The sequence below is a fragment of the Mustela lutreola genome, chromosome 11 (assembly GCF_030435805.1).
Source record: "Mustela lutreola isolate mMusLut2 chromosome 11, mMusLut2.pri, whole genome shotgun sequence".
Classification (NCBI taxonomy): domain Eukaryota; kingdom Metazoa; phylum Chordata; class Mammalia; order Carnivora; family Mustelidae; genus Mustela; species Mustela lutreola.
Window position 1 is genome coordinate 94,482,173 of NC_081300.1, and position 17,788 is coordinate 94,499,960.

The 17,788-nt window shown below is 39.7% G+C and overlaps 1 protein-coding gene across 1 annotated transcript in view; it reads left to right on the forward strand.

The window, feature by feature from the left end:
- The window catches only part of PPTC7 (protein phosphatase targeting COQ7), a 41,866-nt gene that overhangs the window by 9,288 nt on the left and 14,790 nt on the right, over positions 1–17,788 (forward strand). Inside the window, exon 2 of the mRNA XM_059140511.1 lies at positions 16,322–16,501. Within this exon, the coding sequence (XP_058996494.1) occupies positions 16,322–16,501 (180 nt within the window). The remainder of the gene's footprint in view (positions 1–16,321; positions 16,502–17,788) is intronic.

Here is a 17,788-nt window from a genome sequence, read left to right on the forward strand (position 1 = left end):
AGAGAAGCAGGCTCCCTGCTGAGCAAGGAGCCCGATGTGGGGCTCAATCCCAGGACTCCGGGAGCATGACCTGAGCCGAAGGCAGCGGCTTAACCAACTGAGCCACCCTTTATTTATTTTTTTAAAGTCTTACTTATTTAACTAATCTCTGCACCCAGTGTGGAGCTTGAACTCACAACCCCAAGATCAAGAACTGCATGCTTGGGCATCTGGATGGCTCAGTTGGGTAAACAACTGCCTTTGCTGGGGTCATCATCCTGGAGTACCAGGATCAGGTCCTGCATCAGGCTCCCAGCTCAGCAGGGAGTCTGCTTCTATCTCTGACCTTCTACCCTCTTATGCTCTCTGTCTCTGTCTCTCTCTCTCTCAAGTAAATAAATAAAATCTTTAAAAAACAAACAAACAACAAATAAAAACAAAACACATGGTTTACCTACTGGGCCAGCCAGGCGCCCCAATTTCCAGTTTTTTTGTTTTGAGTAACATTAGAGTGAATGAGTATCTCTGCACCTGATACTTCCTTAGAATAAATTCCTCTAAGAGTTCTTGAGTCAAAGGCTGTGAACATTAGCAAGGCCTCTGATATGACTATTAGCATGGATCTCTCCAGAAGGGTTATGCTAATTTATACCTTCCAGTTGTTATGAAATCACTGTCATCAAAAGCTTATTGTTGATCTTGAGTCTGTCACATTTAACAATTTTATACATTTACCAGGTTCTTAAATAGTTGTCTTTGTGGTGAATAAGTTTGGTGAATAGTTCTAGAATTGATTGGATTGTTGGTATGAATCCCACGGACTACAAAATGACTGCAAAAACTTTGCCAGAGACTACAAAAGTGACTTACTACAAAGAGTGCTTTCTGTTGAAAGACCCAGTATTATTTTGACTCAGGCCAATTCCAACACATTTTTGTACCGGTTTTTCTTTTACTCATTAACAGACTATTTTGAAAAGAAAGGGAATTTCTTTTTGTGTGCGTATGTGTGCTGCTTTGACTGTACATTTTGACCTTTCAAGGATGCTATCATCCAGGAAGTTTTTTGGCTTATCAGAATTAGTCTATGCTGTCATTTGATGTAGATGAAAAAGATTAGCTGTGCTGAATGAAATAAAAAGTGCTTCTGTTTTCACATCAATGTTTGGATATAGCACTTTTGGATAAGAATATAGATGTGAGCTATTTGCATAAGAGGTAGAAAACTGTTTATGGCCTCTAAGTTAACCACTGATTGGTAATATGGTCATCAGTGTTGCTATGAAATGAAGTCTAGACAAGGATGTCTTATGCATACATTTTTTTTAAGATTTTATGTATTTATTTGACAGCACAAGCAGGGGGAGTGGCAGGCAGAGGGAGAAGCAGGCTCCCCACTGAGCAAGGAGCCTGATTGATGAGGGGCTCAATCCTAGGACCCTGGGATCATGACCTGAGCTGAAGGCAGATGCTTAACCCACTGAGCCACCCAGGCACCCATGCACACACTGCTTTTAAGAATTCACTTCTCGGGGCACCTGGGTGGCTCAGTGGGTTAAACCTCTGCCTTCAGCTCAGGTCATGATTCCAGGGTCCTGGGATCGAGCCCCGCATCAGCTCTTTGCTCAGCAGGGAGCCTGCTTTCTCCCCCTCTCTCCCTGTCTGCCTCTCTGCCTACTTGTGATCTCGCTCTCTCTCTAAAAAAAAAAAAAAAAAAAAAAGAATTCACTTCTCGGGGTGCGAAGTCCGGCATCGGGCTCTTTGCTCAGCAAGGAGCCTGCTTCCATCTCTCTCTGCCAGCCCCTCTGCCTACTTGTGATTTCTCTCTCTCTCTCTCTGTCAAATAAATAAATCTTCAAAAAAAACAAAAAAAAAGGAATTCACTTCTCTTGGTTCTTGAGCAACAACCTTGATCTTATCGTTGCTTTTTTTGTTCTTGTACGCTAAATTCACTGAACAGTCAGTAGTCTTTGGATAACAAAGTGTGTTTTGTGAATAGGTTCCATGTACGCATATTTATTTACAGATCATCTGAATTCAGTGAAGTAAATTAATGCTAATCCATAACTATCTTTTATTCTTTTATCAGAATTTCAAATTGAAAAATGGTTGGCTGGACTTTTTGTTAGTTGGGCTTAGTTTATTAGACTTTAGTTAGTTAGGCTTAAAGAAGAAGCATATTCTCCATCTTTTTAGGTGGTTAGAACCAAAGTAGAAGGATATGGGGCAGTATTTTTACTCTCTGAATCATTATTGAAACTTCTCTGAACACATACATGTATTGGTATAATAAGGAGAAAGGAAAATTTGGGAAGGCTAAAATGGAGTCTTTCCTTTAAAACTAGGTCATGTAATAAATGTAATGTTGTGTGTGAAAGATAGAGCATAGCTATATATTAACCTTTATTTTATAGTTTCTAAAACAGGTTCCCTTTTCTTGCCATATGACTTAGAATCCCAGAATCTTAGATCTTAGAAAAAGGAACTCTTGGGAGAATTTGTCCTCCTGCCCCTTAGTTCACAGGTGACAAAACTAAAGCTTGGAGAAGTCATTTGGCCAGTGTCCTACAACCAGTTAGTGGCAAAGTAAGCTGGGAGTGGTGCCATCCCCTGACTCTTTTTCAGGGTTCTTTCCATCAAACTTTCTTACATGTTCTGTGAGAGGAGCATCCTGTAGCTAGCTTCAACCCAGGGCACACCATCTCGTGCAACTCTAGGTTGAAACACGGGATGCATTCTCGTTTTGGAGTTCTCAGATGGAAGTTTGTACACTTCAGATGGAAGTTGGTATTATAACTTTTCGGTACAGTCAACTGAGTTCATTGTTTACTGGTTGTTTCCTGTAAGTCCCTGATGGGTGCTATGAAGAAGACCAAGAATAAGAGAGACTTCAGCTCTAAAGTCTGGCAGGGAAGGCCACAGAACAGTACGAAGAATACACACACATCAGGTGTTGTGGAAGCATGGAGTCAGGTCTTAATGGATAGGTTTTTCAGTAATTGAGGCAAGTGAGAAGAATGGTCAGTATGTCCAGGTTGAGGGATCAGCAGATAGAAAAGATTAAGATTCTTTGAACTACAGCTGCTTTATGGCTAGAGAGTAGTTTGGGCTGACCAGGTGGCTTTGGGAGGACGGTTGAGAATTGTTAGAAAATAGGTTGAGACCAGACTGTTGAAGGTCACAATTGCCATGTTAAATAACCGGGTTTCATTTTTTGGGTTTTTTGTTGTTGTTGTTAGGAAGCTATAGAAGATGTTTTTGCTTTTGTTTTGGGTTTGCTTTGGTAGCTTTGGAAGAGGCATGACATTGAAATGGTACAAAATTCAAAAGGTGTATTCTAAATTTAAAAGGGTGCAGAGTGAAGTCTCTCACTCTTGACTTCTAGCTGCAGGTTCCTCTCCCAGAAGAAACTAATGTTATCAGTTTCTTGTGTATCCTTCCAGAGAATTTTTTTAAAAGATTTTATTTATTTGACAGAGAGTACAAGCACAGGGAGCAGCAGGCAGAGGGAGAGAGAGTGAAGCAGGCTTCCTGATGAGCAGAGAGCCCAATGTGGGGCTTGATCCCAGGACGCTAGGATCATGACTTGAGCCGAAGGCAGATGTTTAACCAACTGAGCCTCTCGGGGGTGCCCTGCTCCTCCTCCCCCCACCCAGGATGTTTTTACATATAAAAGTAGAAAAGTGTATATTCGTGGAAGGTATTTGACAAGAGTAATATGGACATAGTAATCTTATAAAAAGCAAAAAAGAAAGAAAGGAAAGAAAACGATACAGAGTGTAATGGGAGAATAGGAAAGCAAAAGACCAGTTAGGAAGCTACTGAAATAGTCTGAGCTAGAAAAGGTTTTAACTAGGGCAGTTCTGAGTAGTTGGGCTTCAGAAATATTACAGAATCAATAAGACTTCTTGATAATTAGACGAAGAGGGTGAAAGAGAAAAGAGAATTTGAAGTTGGTTTTTGAGGTTTTGCATCTGGAAGCCTCCTTAAGTTTCTAGCCTATGGGTGTGGGTGGGTTGGCTGCCATTAATCAGGTTAGGATATGCAAGAGAAGGATCAAATTTGGGAATGGAAAAACATGCATTTCGGAGATGGAATCATCTGGCTCATGTAATGGTTAAGTCCAGCTGGTCTTTACTGAGTTCTGCAGTGATTCTCATTAGGGTCACCTGTGCAATTTGGTTTTGATCCTTTGCTAGAAGATCCAGGCCCATACTGGACAAACTGACTCAGGAGGTGGTGCTTGGGTAATCTCTGTGTGCAAGAATTGAGAACTTTGGTACCATGTACTAGACCAGCCTCCAGAGATGAAAAAGATGGTTGGTTAGCAATGGAAAGAGACTCAGCCCTGAAGAGGAGTCACAATATAGAGAAGGGGAAAGGAGATAGGAAAGTTGTGATAGAGGTTCTGTAATTATTGTAATTATCTAAGGAAGTAGTTTAGGCTAATTTATGTATCACTAGTTGTTACAAGATTTTCCATTTAAAATAAAGAATATCTAAGTCAGAACCCTGGCACTTAGCAGGCAGCAGGCAATTAAGAAATAATTTTTTGGGGGGCCGCCTGGGTGGCTCAGTTGGTTGGGCAGCTGCCTTCGGCTCAGGTCATGATCCCGGCGTCCTGGGATCGAGTCCCACATCGGGCTTCTTGCTCAGCGGGGAGCCTGCTTCTCCCTCTGCCTCTGCCTGCCATTCTGTCTGCCTGTGCTTGCTCTCCCTCTCTCTCTCTGATTAAAAAAAAAAAAAAAAAAAAAAGAATTTTTTTTTTAAGAGATTTGTTTATTAAAGAAAAGATTTGTTAAATAAGATTATTTCAGAGCCATTTCTGGAAAAAAGAAAACTAATTTCTTCAAAGTGCAGGTGGATCTGTTTTTCCTTATGTATTTTTTAGAGACATAAGTTTGTTTCTTACTTACTGTTAAATGTTTAATGAGATATTGAATGGTGGTGGATGTCTGATGGGAAAAACTGAATGGACCACTCATCTTTTATACATTATCTGTGAGTGGGAATTATCTTTTGGTTGTGACCACAGAACAGTGTTTGTAGACTACAAACACCAAAGATTGTTTTTTTCTGATGACTACAGGCCATACTATTCTCTGTGCTGTTATTTAATCTTAAAGATAGGCATAACTCTTTTATTGCATGTTGACTGGGAACTGAGCATTGTGGCAGGTTTTCTTTAACACATTATCCCTGTTCCTCACATCAGCCTTGTAATTTCCATTATTATACCCATTACAGGTGAAGATACTAAGCCTCAGAGAGCTACCCAAGGTCACCTTTGGTACACTTAACTCTAGTCCTGGAGCTGCAGTTTGAACTCAAATCTGACTCCAAAGCCTGTGCCCTTGCCTCGTGTGTATACACTGCTTTTCAAGTCAAATGATCATTTAAAACTTTGTTTTACTGAAGTGATCTTTACTGAGTCTGAATAGTACTTTGATATTAGCTATTCCTAGGCTAACAGTTGAGCAAAGCCCCTTCATTAAAGCAAATAAAGACCTCAGTTGAACTAGTTCAGTGGACCACGGGGACTTGGGTGGCTTTAGGCCAGCCCTTTCTTTCTGGGGACCTCCTTTATGCCTGAATTCCTGCAGTATATGTCGTTTTGGGCTGATTGCTGGTCAGAGGTTCCTGGAGGTCAGGTTTCTCTGCTCTTAGAGCTCTAACCTCACCTTTATTACTGCACTTTATCCGTATTAGTCAGAATCTTCAGGAACTGACCAAATTGCCTCTATCCTCAGCTTCCTCCCTCATGGTTTCATCCTTCAGGGCTCGTATCAGCAACTTCTTTTCTCCATGAATGTTATTCCTGATTCCTTTAGCTAGATGTAATCTGGTCTTCTTGCTTTAGTTTTTATTGGTGCATGTTTATTTTGTTAGAACCATTTACCATAAACCTCTCCAAACCCCTCTCCCCTGCCATAGTCACTACAATTTGATTTTAAGCTCCATGGGGAGGAAATCTTTTGTTCTATGTAAATTCCTTTAACTGCTTTTCAGTACAGTGTCATGTATATAGAAAAAGTTCAATAAACCTTTCAATAAAAATATTTTTTAAAAAATTTTTCAGTTGGGGGCGCCTGGGTGGCTCAGTGGGTTAAGCCGCTGCCTTCGGCTCAGGTCATGATCTCAGAGTCCTGGGATCGAGTCCCACATCGGGCTCTCTGCTGAGAGCCTGCTTCCCTCTCTCTCTCTCTCTGCCTGCCTCTCCATCTACTTGTGATTTCTCTCTGTCAAATAAATAAATAAAATCTTTAAAAAAAAAAATTTTTTTTCAGTAAAAAAGTGTTGAGTAACTTTAATATTGTGTGTAAGTGTAAAATGTAGCTCTAACTGGATTTATATAGTTTTTTTTTAATCCCTCCCATAATGGTAATATACATACTCATTATTGGAAAATGTGGAAAATAAAAAAGAAGAAAAACAGTTACTGGTCCTGTCACCCAAAGATCATTACTTAATTAAACAGCATGTAGGGAAAAAAATGAATTAGTGTTTAGAAATTAAGGGACAGTTCTCCACTTGGCAGGGTTATTCACAGAAATTATGTTCTCATTTTTTTATAAAAGAGTGTTTGTGCCAGAGCTACATGTGACTCTTGACCTCTCCCAGAGGGTAGTATTTCAGTAAAGGCCAGCTCTTACTTTTATAGAGGGGTGAGAAAACCAGGGAGGTAAATAGTAACCTCTTTGGGGTTAGGTCAAGGGTATATAGCTTAATTGTCATAAACATTAGGTTAATCTCTAAGACCAGAATTCTAGATCTAATCTTATAAATTATAAACAGAATGAAAAATTCTTAGCCTAACAGGCCAGTACAAGTAAGCACACATCAAATAGCTAGACTTTAATTGCTGCCATTTTCTTATTTAAATGACAAATTATTAGGTGTTATATAACATTTTCTAATATCTAGAAACTAACAGGAGTCTCAGCTTTAATAGAAGCCCTTAATTCAATAACACAGTAAGAGCCCTGCCCATACTGTCCATAGTTCACTCTAAGTGTGAGCCTGTGATTTGCCTGTTGCTTTTTTCTATTCCGAAAGCATTGCTAACTGCATTTAGCATTTGGGAAACATATGTTGCAGCTCATAAAGGAGTGAAATTACCTTTTCTGTGACTTCACCTTTAACTCTTCAGTTTGTGTGGTGAGAAGGTAGTGATTCCTACCCAAGTCTGTAAGATACCCAAGGTCCCCAGGCCACATTGAGCCAAGTGTTCCACATTAAATGTTTGGTATTTAAACAGAAGAGCTAAACTTAAAAGAAGAACATTTTATTTTAAAAAGGTTGGCTTTAGGGGCACCGGGGTGGCTCAGTCAGTTAAGCATCTGACTCTTGGTTTTAGTTCAGGTCATGACCTTGGGGTTGTAAGTTTGAGCCCTGCATTGGGCTCTGTGCTTAGCTTGGAGTCTGCTTGGGATTCTTTCCCTCTCCCCCTCTCGACTCCTCCCCCTGCTCTAAAATACTCCTCTCTCTAAAATAAAATAAAATCTTTAAAAAAAAAAAAAAAAAAGAAGTTTGACTGAGTTTCTTGAGTTTCTTTGCCTTCACACTGTCATTTCCTTACCCTCTTTCCAGCATTTTTCACCGTTTTTTTTTTTTTTTTTAGATTTTATTTATTTATTTGACAGACAAAGATCACACTGTCATTTCCTTAACCTCTTTCCGGCATTTTTCACTGCTTTTTTTTTTTTTTTTTTTTTTAAGATTTTATTTATTTATTTGACAGACAAAGATCACAAGTATACAGAGAGGCAGGCAGAGAGAGAGAGAGAGGGAAACAGAGCAGAGTAGCTCTCTGCTGAGCAGAGAGCCCGATGTGGGACTCGATCCCAGGACCCTGAGATCATGACCTGAGCCGAAGGCATCGGCTTAACCCACTGAGCCACCCAGGCACCCTTTCACTGCTTTTTTAAGCAAGGTAGCTGCCCAGAATAGTCTGGAAGTTACTTTCTCTATATAATGAAGTATTCTGGGCAGTAGGTATGAATATGTGTGTGTGTGTGTATATTTTAATTTGATTAATTATGAAGTAATTTTGTGTTTACTAAACTGGAAAGGAATAGCTATTTTGTTTGGAATTCTAAAACATAAAATGGACCATTTATTCCTGCGTTGGGGTCCTTATTGGAGTTTTAACTGCCTCAGACAGTTTCATTTCTTTAGCAGAATTTGAGTTTTGCTTATAGGTTCCACTTTAGCACGTTTTATTATGGGATTGAACCTTTCTTCCTTTTCATTCTTTCAGCTTCGTTGCCTCAGCTTTTGAGTTATCTATTCTGCTTAGAGATCTTGAGTTCTTTTTTTTTTTTTTTTTTTTTTTTTTTTTTTTTTTTTTTAAAAGATTTTATTTATTTGACAGAGAGAGATCACAAGTAGGCAGAGAGGCAGGCAGAGAGAGAGAGAGGATGAAGCAGACTCCCTGCTGAGCAGAGAGCCCGACGCGGGACTCGATCCCAGGACCCTGAGATCATGACCTGAGCCGAAGGCAGCGGCTTAACCCACTGAGCCACCCAGGCGCCCGAGATCTTGAGTTCTTGACGTAGACTTGGTCTCTGGAGAATCAGAAGAAGCAGGTTTTGTTGTGATTAATGCAAAGTGGTTGCTTTGGGGAAACTTTTTTTTTTTTTTTTTAAAGATTTTGTTTATTTATTTGACAGAGAAAGATCACAAGTAGGCAGAGAGGCAGGCAGAGAGAGAGAAAGGGAAACAGGCCCCCTGCTGAGCAGAGAGCCCGATGCGGGACTCGATCCCAGGACCCTGAGATCATGACCTGAGCCGAAGGCAGCGGCTTAACCCACTGAGCCACCCAGGCGCCCTGGGGAAACTTTTTGCAAAGGGAATATATCTATATAATTTCACCTCTAGAGAACTGAAAGGACTGTTGGTCAAAGCAAATTGTACTTTTCTGAATAACTCAACTGTTGAATTTTTTTTTTCCCAGTAATCCTTTTTGTTCCCTTTGGGATAATTATTTGCAGATACAACATTTCACAGTCCTGAATCACAGGGGAGTGTTCTTAATGCCCAAATAGTTGAGGCTTCAGCAATGTTAATACAAATATGATCTGTTCTATTTGGTAGATATTAAGCTTATACTCTGATCTCACTTTTCTTTAGTTATAATGCTTCATGTTGTGATGTCTCTAGACAAAGAAGTTTGGCTCTGAGAATACTAGATCATAGTATTTGAAGAAGAACCTCTTCATCTGAAAAGAAGCTGGCTATCGTACTGCAATAAATACCACCTCACCAGTGCCTCATTAGATGACTACTTGCTGCAGAAAATGTAAAACCAGATATCATTATCCCTCCTTATTCAATTCTTGTGATCGAGCCAGATTCTTACTCAGTTTCTCTTCTGGAATTTCAGTTCACTATCAAGTACCCATCCTAGTAGATAGGTGTTTTGCTAATGGAAAAACAATCCCTGTAGAGCTGTCTTACTTTATTAGAGTGTGAGGCTCAATGTTAAATGCCTCAAGATCATCAAAGATGCAAGAAATAAAGCTCTTACCTTTGGGTACTATTTAATATTTGAAATTCTGCCAGTCCTTTTTTGGATAAAATAAAATTGCCTTTTTTTTCACTGATACCTACATTAAAATTGAAATTTAGTATTTATTCTCTAGGCATCACTATCTTGTGGAAAATGTTTGCTTTGTAACTAATTACATGTCAGTCTGAAGATGATTGTAGTAGAAGGGCTTAAGAAGAATAGCAACTTCATGCCCATGGCTAATAATGGAGGACAGTGCTAGAGAGAAATGGGCTTAGTTCAAAGTCTTTTTCAGGGTGAGCCTTTTGCAGCTACACAGTTAGGTGACCATAAATAATTGGAAAATTGGGATTTTTAAGGTTCCACAATTTCAGCTTACCGAATCTATTTTCCTTCACTTTTTGGCATAGAACAAAGGTATTAATTAAAATTCTCAGTTTAATAAAAAGTTGAATGATTTTTAAAGTACAGTAAAATTTTGTTTTTAGATGTTTATAACCAAAGCAAAGACAAAAATGTGTTAGAAAAATGAAAATTGATATTCCTTTAAGAATTTTTTAATAAAAAGATAGACTTAAATGATGGGAAACACATCGGAATTACCCTTTCTCCTTTTCTCTTAAGTCTTCACTTTAGAAAAACAGTCTCTGGGAAGCTTAACCAAAATATTCTGTGAAAAATTGTAATTATATATTTTCTAATTGATTATCTCTGACTTCACAAAACTGGTATTTCCATGCAAGTAGTACATAAAGGAATTATCTGCACTCTATAGTCTCCTCTCAGCCTTCTGCTTGGCTATTTCAGATATGTAACCATTATCTTAATCTAATAACGGTTTTAATTGGATTTTTGGGTCAAAGGAAACACTTAAGCTAAAGGTATGCTGACAGAATGTCATTAATGGAGACATAAGATGATTACAGTGAGTTAAAGGAAATAACTTCTATATTCAGTATAAACTCTTGGCATTCAAAGACTTCCCAGTTATAAACTCAGCCTACCTTTTCAACTTCACCTCTTTTCATCTCTAAAGAAATTCTGTCATTCTGCCAAACTGGATACTTCCTTGAACTTAATCAGCTATCATATTTGTGATTGTAATTTGATGTCTAGAGTAAGGCGCATTTCACAAGTGAGCTCTTTGGCCAGGAATTCTCATTCCTAAAATCCCCACTTGAATTTATTACTGTCTGTGCTTTCTTTGACCATGTCGTCTACCCCAGTGGTTTCAGTTCCTGATCTTTGTCAAAGATTTGGTGGCCCCGATTGCCTTCCCAGTTGCAGACTCCTAGTTCCTGACTTCATATAGAACATTTCCCTAAAAATGTCCTCCTGGCACCTAAAACTCCGCATACCGCGAGACAGAATTAAATGTCTTCCAAAGGCATTTCCAGCCCTTTCCCAACTGGGGAATCATCTAATCAGTACTCATTCCTTGAAGTCCAGAAATCTACTGATATAAAATACATTGATATCAAGTCCAGGTGTCTTTCTGTATTCATTCCTTTGTATTTCCAGTGATTATTTTATTTTTCTTCTTACCTCTAACCTAAAATCTTGCAGCTGATGCCTGACCTCCAACCTCTTCCCAACCCATTCTCTCCATTGCTATCAGGATTTCCAAAGTACAGATTGTAGGGGCGCCTGGGTGGCTCAGTCGGTTGAGCTTCATTCAGACTCTTGATTTTGGCTCAGGTCATGATCTCAGGGTCCTGGGATCAAGTCCTGCATCGGGCTCTCTGCTTAGCGGGGAGCCTGCTTCCCCCTCTCTCTCTCTGGCTGCCTCTCTGCCTACTTGTGGTCTCTGTCTGTCAAATAAATAAATAAAATCTTAAAAAAAAATTAAGTTCTTGGATAACGATTCTCGGCCCTCCACAGCTTCAGCTCCTGTCCTGCATTTTTCAGCTTCTCAGCACTTAACCCAAACCCCCAGGCACACCTAATTGCCCTCCATTTGTTTCCTGTTACTATTCTCCCTTGCCTGTGGAAATCGGGATTTACCTTGCAAGGCCTAATGTGAATGCTATTTCCTAAGCAAAAGCTTGCTCCATTCCCACAGTGCCCCATGAGCATTAACCATTTGCTCTTAACCCCCCACCCCCCATAGCAGCATTTCTGGGAGCTGTTTGTCTAGTTCCTGCGCGAGTGAATAGTCTTTGCCCAGTAGAAGGCGAGCTTCTCATAGGCAGGATGTGTCTCCCTCAGTTCTCTATTTCCTAATATTTACTCTACCCTTCATTTGCTCTTAGAGATGTTCTGATTCTTTGCTGTTTCGTATCTTTGGTATCTTAAGCAATCTCTCCTTTAACAGTTGTTTTCTTTCCCTTTGAAATGTATTCTGAGTGAAATTTCTCTTTGTATCTGGATTAATTCCACTGTTTAAAAGGTGTTCTCCCTTTGTGGATAGAAGTTTTTGCTTGTTCATGAGAGGAAATACTCATTTCCTTGTAGCAATAACCAATATGAATTAAACTAGGTTTCAAATGTACCTGTGGTAGGTTATTCTGGTTTTAGCCTGATTCTAATCCCAACTATGACTCTTCCTCTTACATAACTTGTTCTTTGTAAGTAAATTATTTATGTATACTAAGGCCTTTTTACCCCACAGCTTTATTGAACACTTTATGTGCTTTTTGAATCTCCTTTTTTCCCTAAAGAGATTTCACCAGTGGAGCTTTGCATGGTATCTTTTTCCCATAGAAAAGCAAACAGGTGCTTGAAAGGTTGCACTCTATTCTGGGAGAAATCTGATTAATGTTGAAGGGCTGTGTCAGGTCAGACTCTCTAACCTGCTGACAGATTATTTAGTGAGTGCCAGGATCAACTCTCAACGTTATCTCAGATTTTAATGGTTTTCTTGTGAAGGGCATTTGTAGATGAAACCACTTTGTATTTAAAATTAATTGTGGCTCTTAGATCAGACACTGTTTAAAGAGAAATTCTTTTCTCAAGCAGGCAGTAATTTGGAAAGAATGAATGATTCATCAGATGGAATTGCAAGGTTTATAATTGCATTCTGTATTTTAACACAAATTGTTGCATTTAAAATAATGGTGAGGACAAGTTGCTTGGCTGGCTCAGTTGGTGGGGCTTGAGGTTCTTGATTGTGAGTTCAAGCCCCACATTGGGTGTAGAAATTACTTAAAAATTAAATCTTTAAAAAATAGAATAAATAATGGTGAGCTCTTACCCCTAATGAAAGGGGTAAAGAACCTCCTATTAAACTACCTTAAATTCTCTTACGCATTTCCAGATATCCTCAAAGCTGCTTGAAAAACAGAAAAAAGTAATGCTTCTTCCTGGTAGGGTAGACCTTAGTCATTCCTTACACTTCTCTCTCCCCACCACTGCTACACCCCTGTCCAGTATACCAGTAAGTCCTTCTGTTTCACTGGATCTCAAATCCCTGCATTCTGACTGTACTGCCACCATTTCATGACCAAGCTACTAAGATAGACTCCTGACTCGTCCCCTTTTTCTGCTCTTGCTCTCCACACAGCCAGCAGAAGAATCTGTTTTCTTTCTTATTATTATTAGTTCTGTTTAAACTTTGTGTAATGGCAAATTTCAAATATGTAGCACGTCTCATTCCACTTCAATTCCATTCATGGCCAATCTTGTTTTATCCACTCCTCCGTCACTCCTCCCCCCTATTTTGTAATAATCCCAGGCATCATATCATTTTTTTTAAAGATTTTATTCATTTATTTGACAGAGATCACAAACAGGCAGAGAGGCAGGCAGAGAGAGAGGAAGGGAAGCAGGCTTCTCGCCAAGCAGAGAGCCCGACACGGGACTCGATCCCAGGACCCCGGGACCACGACCTGAGCCGAAAGCAGAGGCTTTAACCCACTGAGCCACCCAGGCGCCCCGCATCATATCATTTTTTAAAAAGATTTATTTATTTTATTTTATTTATTTTTATTTATTTATTTTTAAAGATTTTATTTATTTATTTGACAGAGAGATCACAAGTAGGCAGAGAGGCAGGCAGAGAGAGAGGAAGGGAAGCGGGCTCCCCGCCGAGCAGAGAGAACCCAATGTGGGGCTCGATCCCAGGACTCTGGGTTCATGACCTGAGTTGAAGGCAGGGGCTTTACCCCACTGAGCCACCCAGGCACCCCTGGATTTATTTATTTTAGAGCGAGAGTGCAAGTGCCTGGTGAGGGGTTTCTTGCAGAGGGAGAGGGAGAAAAAGTTTAAAACAGACTTCATGTTGAGCACAGAGCCCCACTCAGGGCTCAGTTTCACGACCCTCAGATCATGACCAGAGCTGAAACTGAGAGTGGGGTACTTAACCGACTGTGCCACCAAGGTGTCCCCAGACATATCATTAATCAACTGATTTGGAACTGCCCCATAATGAAATTTGCCTCCTGGTTGGCCACAAAAGGTAGGGAAAGTTGCTGCCCCGACAGTGATGTTGTCTGTCACCTTCTTTATACTCTGCCCATTATGTTCTCTCGTGTTTTTCAGAATATATTCCATTTCTGCTGAGAAATGCCATCACCAGAAAACCTGTTTCATGTGTTCCTTTCATGTTAAGCCACTTTTTTTCTGGGATGCATTATATAGGCATTTTCCTACTTTTGTACCATATAGGTTCTTTAAAATGTGTGTGAAAAAAAATTTAATAAAATGTGTATGAAAGTTGAACATGTAAAAAATGCAAATATATGTGTAGGGAGGATGTTTAATGCTCAGCAAGCCTTAAAAATGATAAAATCCCTAAATATTTTTATTATTAAATCAATACATGATCATTATAAAATTAGATTTCAAACTATAGAACAGTATGAGGGAAAAAGCTAAAATCTCCGTTAGTCTACTGATCACTTGCGTCTCTTATTTCTAAAACTACCATTAATACTTACAGATCCTGGGGCGCCTGGGTGGCTCAGTGGTTAAGCCGCTGCCTTCGGCTCAGGTCATGATCTCAGGGTCCTGGGATCGAGTCCCGCATCGGGCTCTCTGCTCGGCAGGGAGCCTGCTTCCTCCTCTCTCTCTCTCTGCCTGCCTCTCTGCCTACTTGTGATTTCTCTCTGTCAAATAAATAAATAAATAAATCTTTAAAAAAAAAAAAAAAAAAATACTTACAGATCCTTCCAGAAAGGTTCATACATAGTCACTTAAATCCTTGATATTACATATATATATATATATATATATATATATATATATGATCTTTTAGTTCCCTCAGTTTGTTTGGTTTTTTTTTAAGATTTTGTTTATTTGAAAGAGAGAGAGCCTACAAGCAGGCAGAGCAGCAGGCAAAGGGAGAAGGAGGAGTAGGCTCCCCATGGAGCAGGGAGCCCGATGTGGGACTTGATCCCAGGACCCTGGGATCATGACCTGAGCCGAAGGCAGCTGCCCAACTGACTGAGCCACCCAGGAGCCCCTCCCTCGGTTTGTTAGAATTTGGTAAACAGAAATTGATTTTAATTTGAACAATTAGCTTAGTGTTTTGCAAGTAGTTGAATAGGATATAGTATGATTTTGACTTTGATGTCTTACTGACTTTTTTTTAAAGATTTTATTTATTTATTTGACAGACAGAGATCACAAGTGGACAGAGAGGCAAGCCAGGAGTGGGGGAAGCAGGCTCCCCACTGAGCAGAGAGCCCGGTGCAGGGTTCCATCCCAGGACCCTGAGATCATGACCTGAGCCGAAGGCAGAGGTTTAACCACTGAGCCCCTGAGGCGCCCCTCTTACTGACTTTTTTGAACACTAGTTTCCTCTTGATGAAGGAGTCTTGGAGGGACTCTGAACTCATCAACAGCTCTAGGGACCCTTGAAAATCTCTGTATCATTGCTGTCCAATAGAAATATAGTATGAGGGGCGCCTGGGTGGCTCAGTGGGTTAAAGCCTCTGCCTTCGGCTCAGGTCATGATCCCGGGGTCCTGGGATCGAGCCCCGCATCGGGCTCTCTGCTCAGCAGGGAGCCTGCTTCCTCCTCTCTCTCTCTACCTGCTTCTCTGCCTACTTGTGATCTCTATCTGTCAAATAAATAAATAAAATATTTAAAAAAAAAAAAAAAATAAAAATAAAAAAAAAAATAAAAAAAAAAAAAAAAAGAAAAGAAATATAGTATGAACCACACGTGTCATTTTAAATTTCCTAGTATTTGCATTAGTTAAAAATAAACAGGTAAAATTAATTTTAATCTTTAGCACATTCCATCCAAAATATTTTGTACTAAGTTTTCGAAATCCAGTGTGTATTTTATTCTTTGAGGACTTATTAATTTGAATCAGCACCATTTCAAAGGCTCAGTCATCAAGTTCGGTAGTGGCTGTTGTATTAGACAGTGTAGGCCTGTACAGAAAGGCCAGTGGTTGTCTCTGAGGGAGGAGGAAAGAGGATGATGTATGTTCTTAATTTTCTTTCTTTATTTCACAGTTACCAAAATTTGAAGTTAGAGTTTGCTGTTTTTGATATTCTGAATGATTGCCAGCTTTGGCTCTGTTGTATTTTCACTAGTTTCAGCACAATTTTCATTCTTATAGAATAAAGATGAATAATATAAATACTTCCACACAAAGATGATAATCCTGCTGAAATTGAACTCTTGGCTAGTAGGCAATGCCACCCTGTGGTAGCTCACGTATTTATTTATCAATATATGAAAGATCAGATTCAAAGAAGAAAATGGGGAATAAGAGTATTAGTGTGCAGTTAAATTTCAACACTTTTCATTCTGAATTTCAGGGTAGATGTATGTACTAGTCTGTAATAAAATGAACTGTTAAGAGGAGACAGGGATAAGAATTTGAGAAGTTGGTAAGAATACTCTTTCAATGTAATTTTTGTTCTGTTTTGTTTTTAGGGGTTGCAGATGGTGTAGGAGGGTGGAGAGACTATGGAGTTGATCCATCCCAGTTCTCAGGGACTTTAATGCGGACGTGTGAACGGTTAGTAAAAGAAGGACGGTTCGTCCCAAGTAATCCCATCGGAATCCTCACCACAAGCTACTGTGAGTTGCTGCAAAATAAAGTACCTTTGCTTGGTAAGTAGATAGACTGTGTTTCCCTCAGTAAAGAAGCGCATGAGATGGTTAACAGCAAAACTAAGAAAACCACTTAGCAGCCCAGCTTTTTTTCTGAACTTCTTTACTCAGCAGAGTTTGATAGAGAAGCTATGTGAGCTCACCAGAATATATACTACTGCTCCGAGGGAATATAAATAGGTATGGCCATTTTAGAAAACAGTTTGGAATTATGGAATAAAGTTAAATGTAGAAAGGTAGTATGCCCTAGCAATTCCACTTCTGGGTCTACACCTTAGATTAGAGAAACTCTTGCACATCTGTATATTAAGAGATGGGTATAAGAATGTTCTTGGTAACATTGCTTAGAATAGCAGGAAACTGAGAACCACCTAGAAGTCCACTTACTGTAGAAGAATGCATTTTAAAAAGGAACAGCTTGGGGTGCTAGTGGCTCAGTCAGTTAAGCATCTGTCTTCTGCTCAGGTCGTGATCTCGGGGTCCTGGGATTGAGCCCCGTGTCGGGCTTCCTGTTCAGTGGAGAGTCTGCTTCTCTCTTTCTGCTCCTCCCCACAGCTTGTGTTCTTTCTCTCTCTCTCAAATACAGAAAGAAAAGGAACAACTTAAAGCTGCATTCAATACTCAGGAACATGTTGTTGAGGGAAAATAGAACATTGCAGAGTACCAGCCAACAGTCTGATTCCATATTTCAAATTCAAAAACATAAAAAAGTAAAACCATTTTGTTCAGGGACTCCAAAATAGGATAAAAGAAGAAAGAAAAGTAAGTGATTGTATAATTCAGGATAGTGGTTCTCTCCAGGGGTGGAAGAAAGGGATCTGGTATGTAAAATTAAGTTGGGGAGTTCAAGTTGCAGATCGGCACCCCAGACTGCTAGCAGGGAGCTGATTAGTCTGTGAAATAGCATGGCACAAAATAAATCCCCATTAATCTTGTACTAGACAACTTCCAGGGCGCCTGGGTGGCTCAGTTGTTAAACGTCTGCTTTCGGCTCAGGTCATGATCCCAGGGTCCTGGGATCGAGTCCCACATCAGGCTCCTTGCTCAGCTTCTCCCTCTCCTGCTCCTGTGTTCCCTCTCTCGCTGTCTCTGTCAAATAAATAAATAAAATCTAAAAAAAAAAAAAAAAAAAAAAAAAAAAACCTTAACAAATACCTAGTGTGTGTTTATCTGGTATGCTAATGGAGCATTTTTTGGCCAAGCTTCTACATTTCTTTGTTAAATGGTTTCCTGGGAACTTACCCAACAACTTACCCAGCCTTCTGAGCAAGCTTTCAGAAGGGTGTT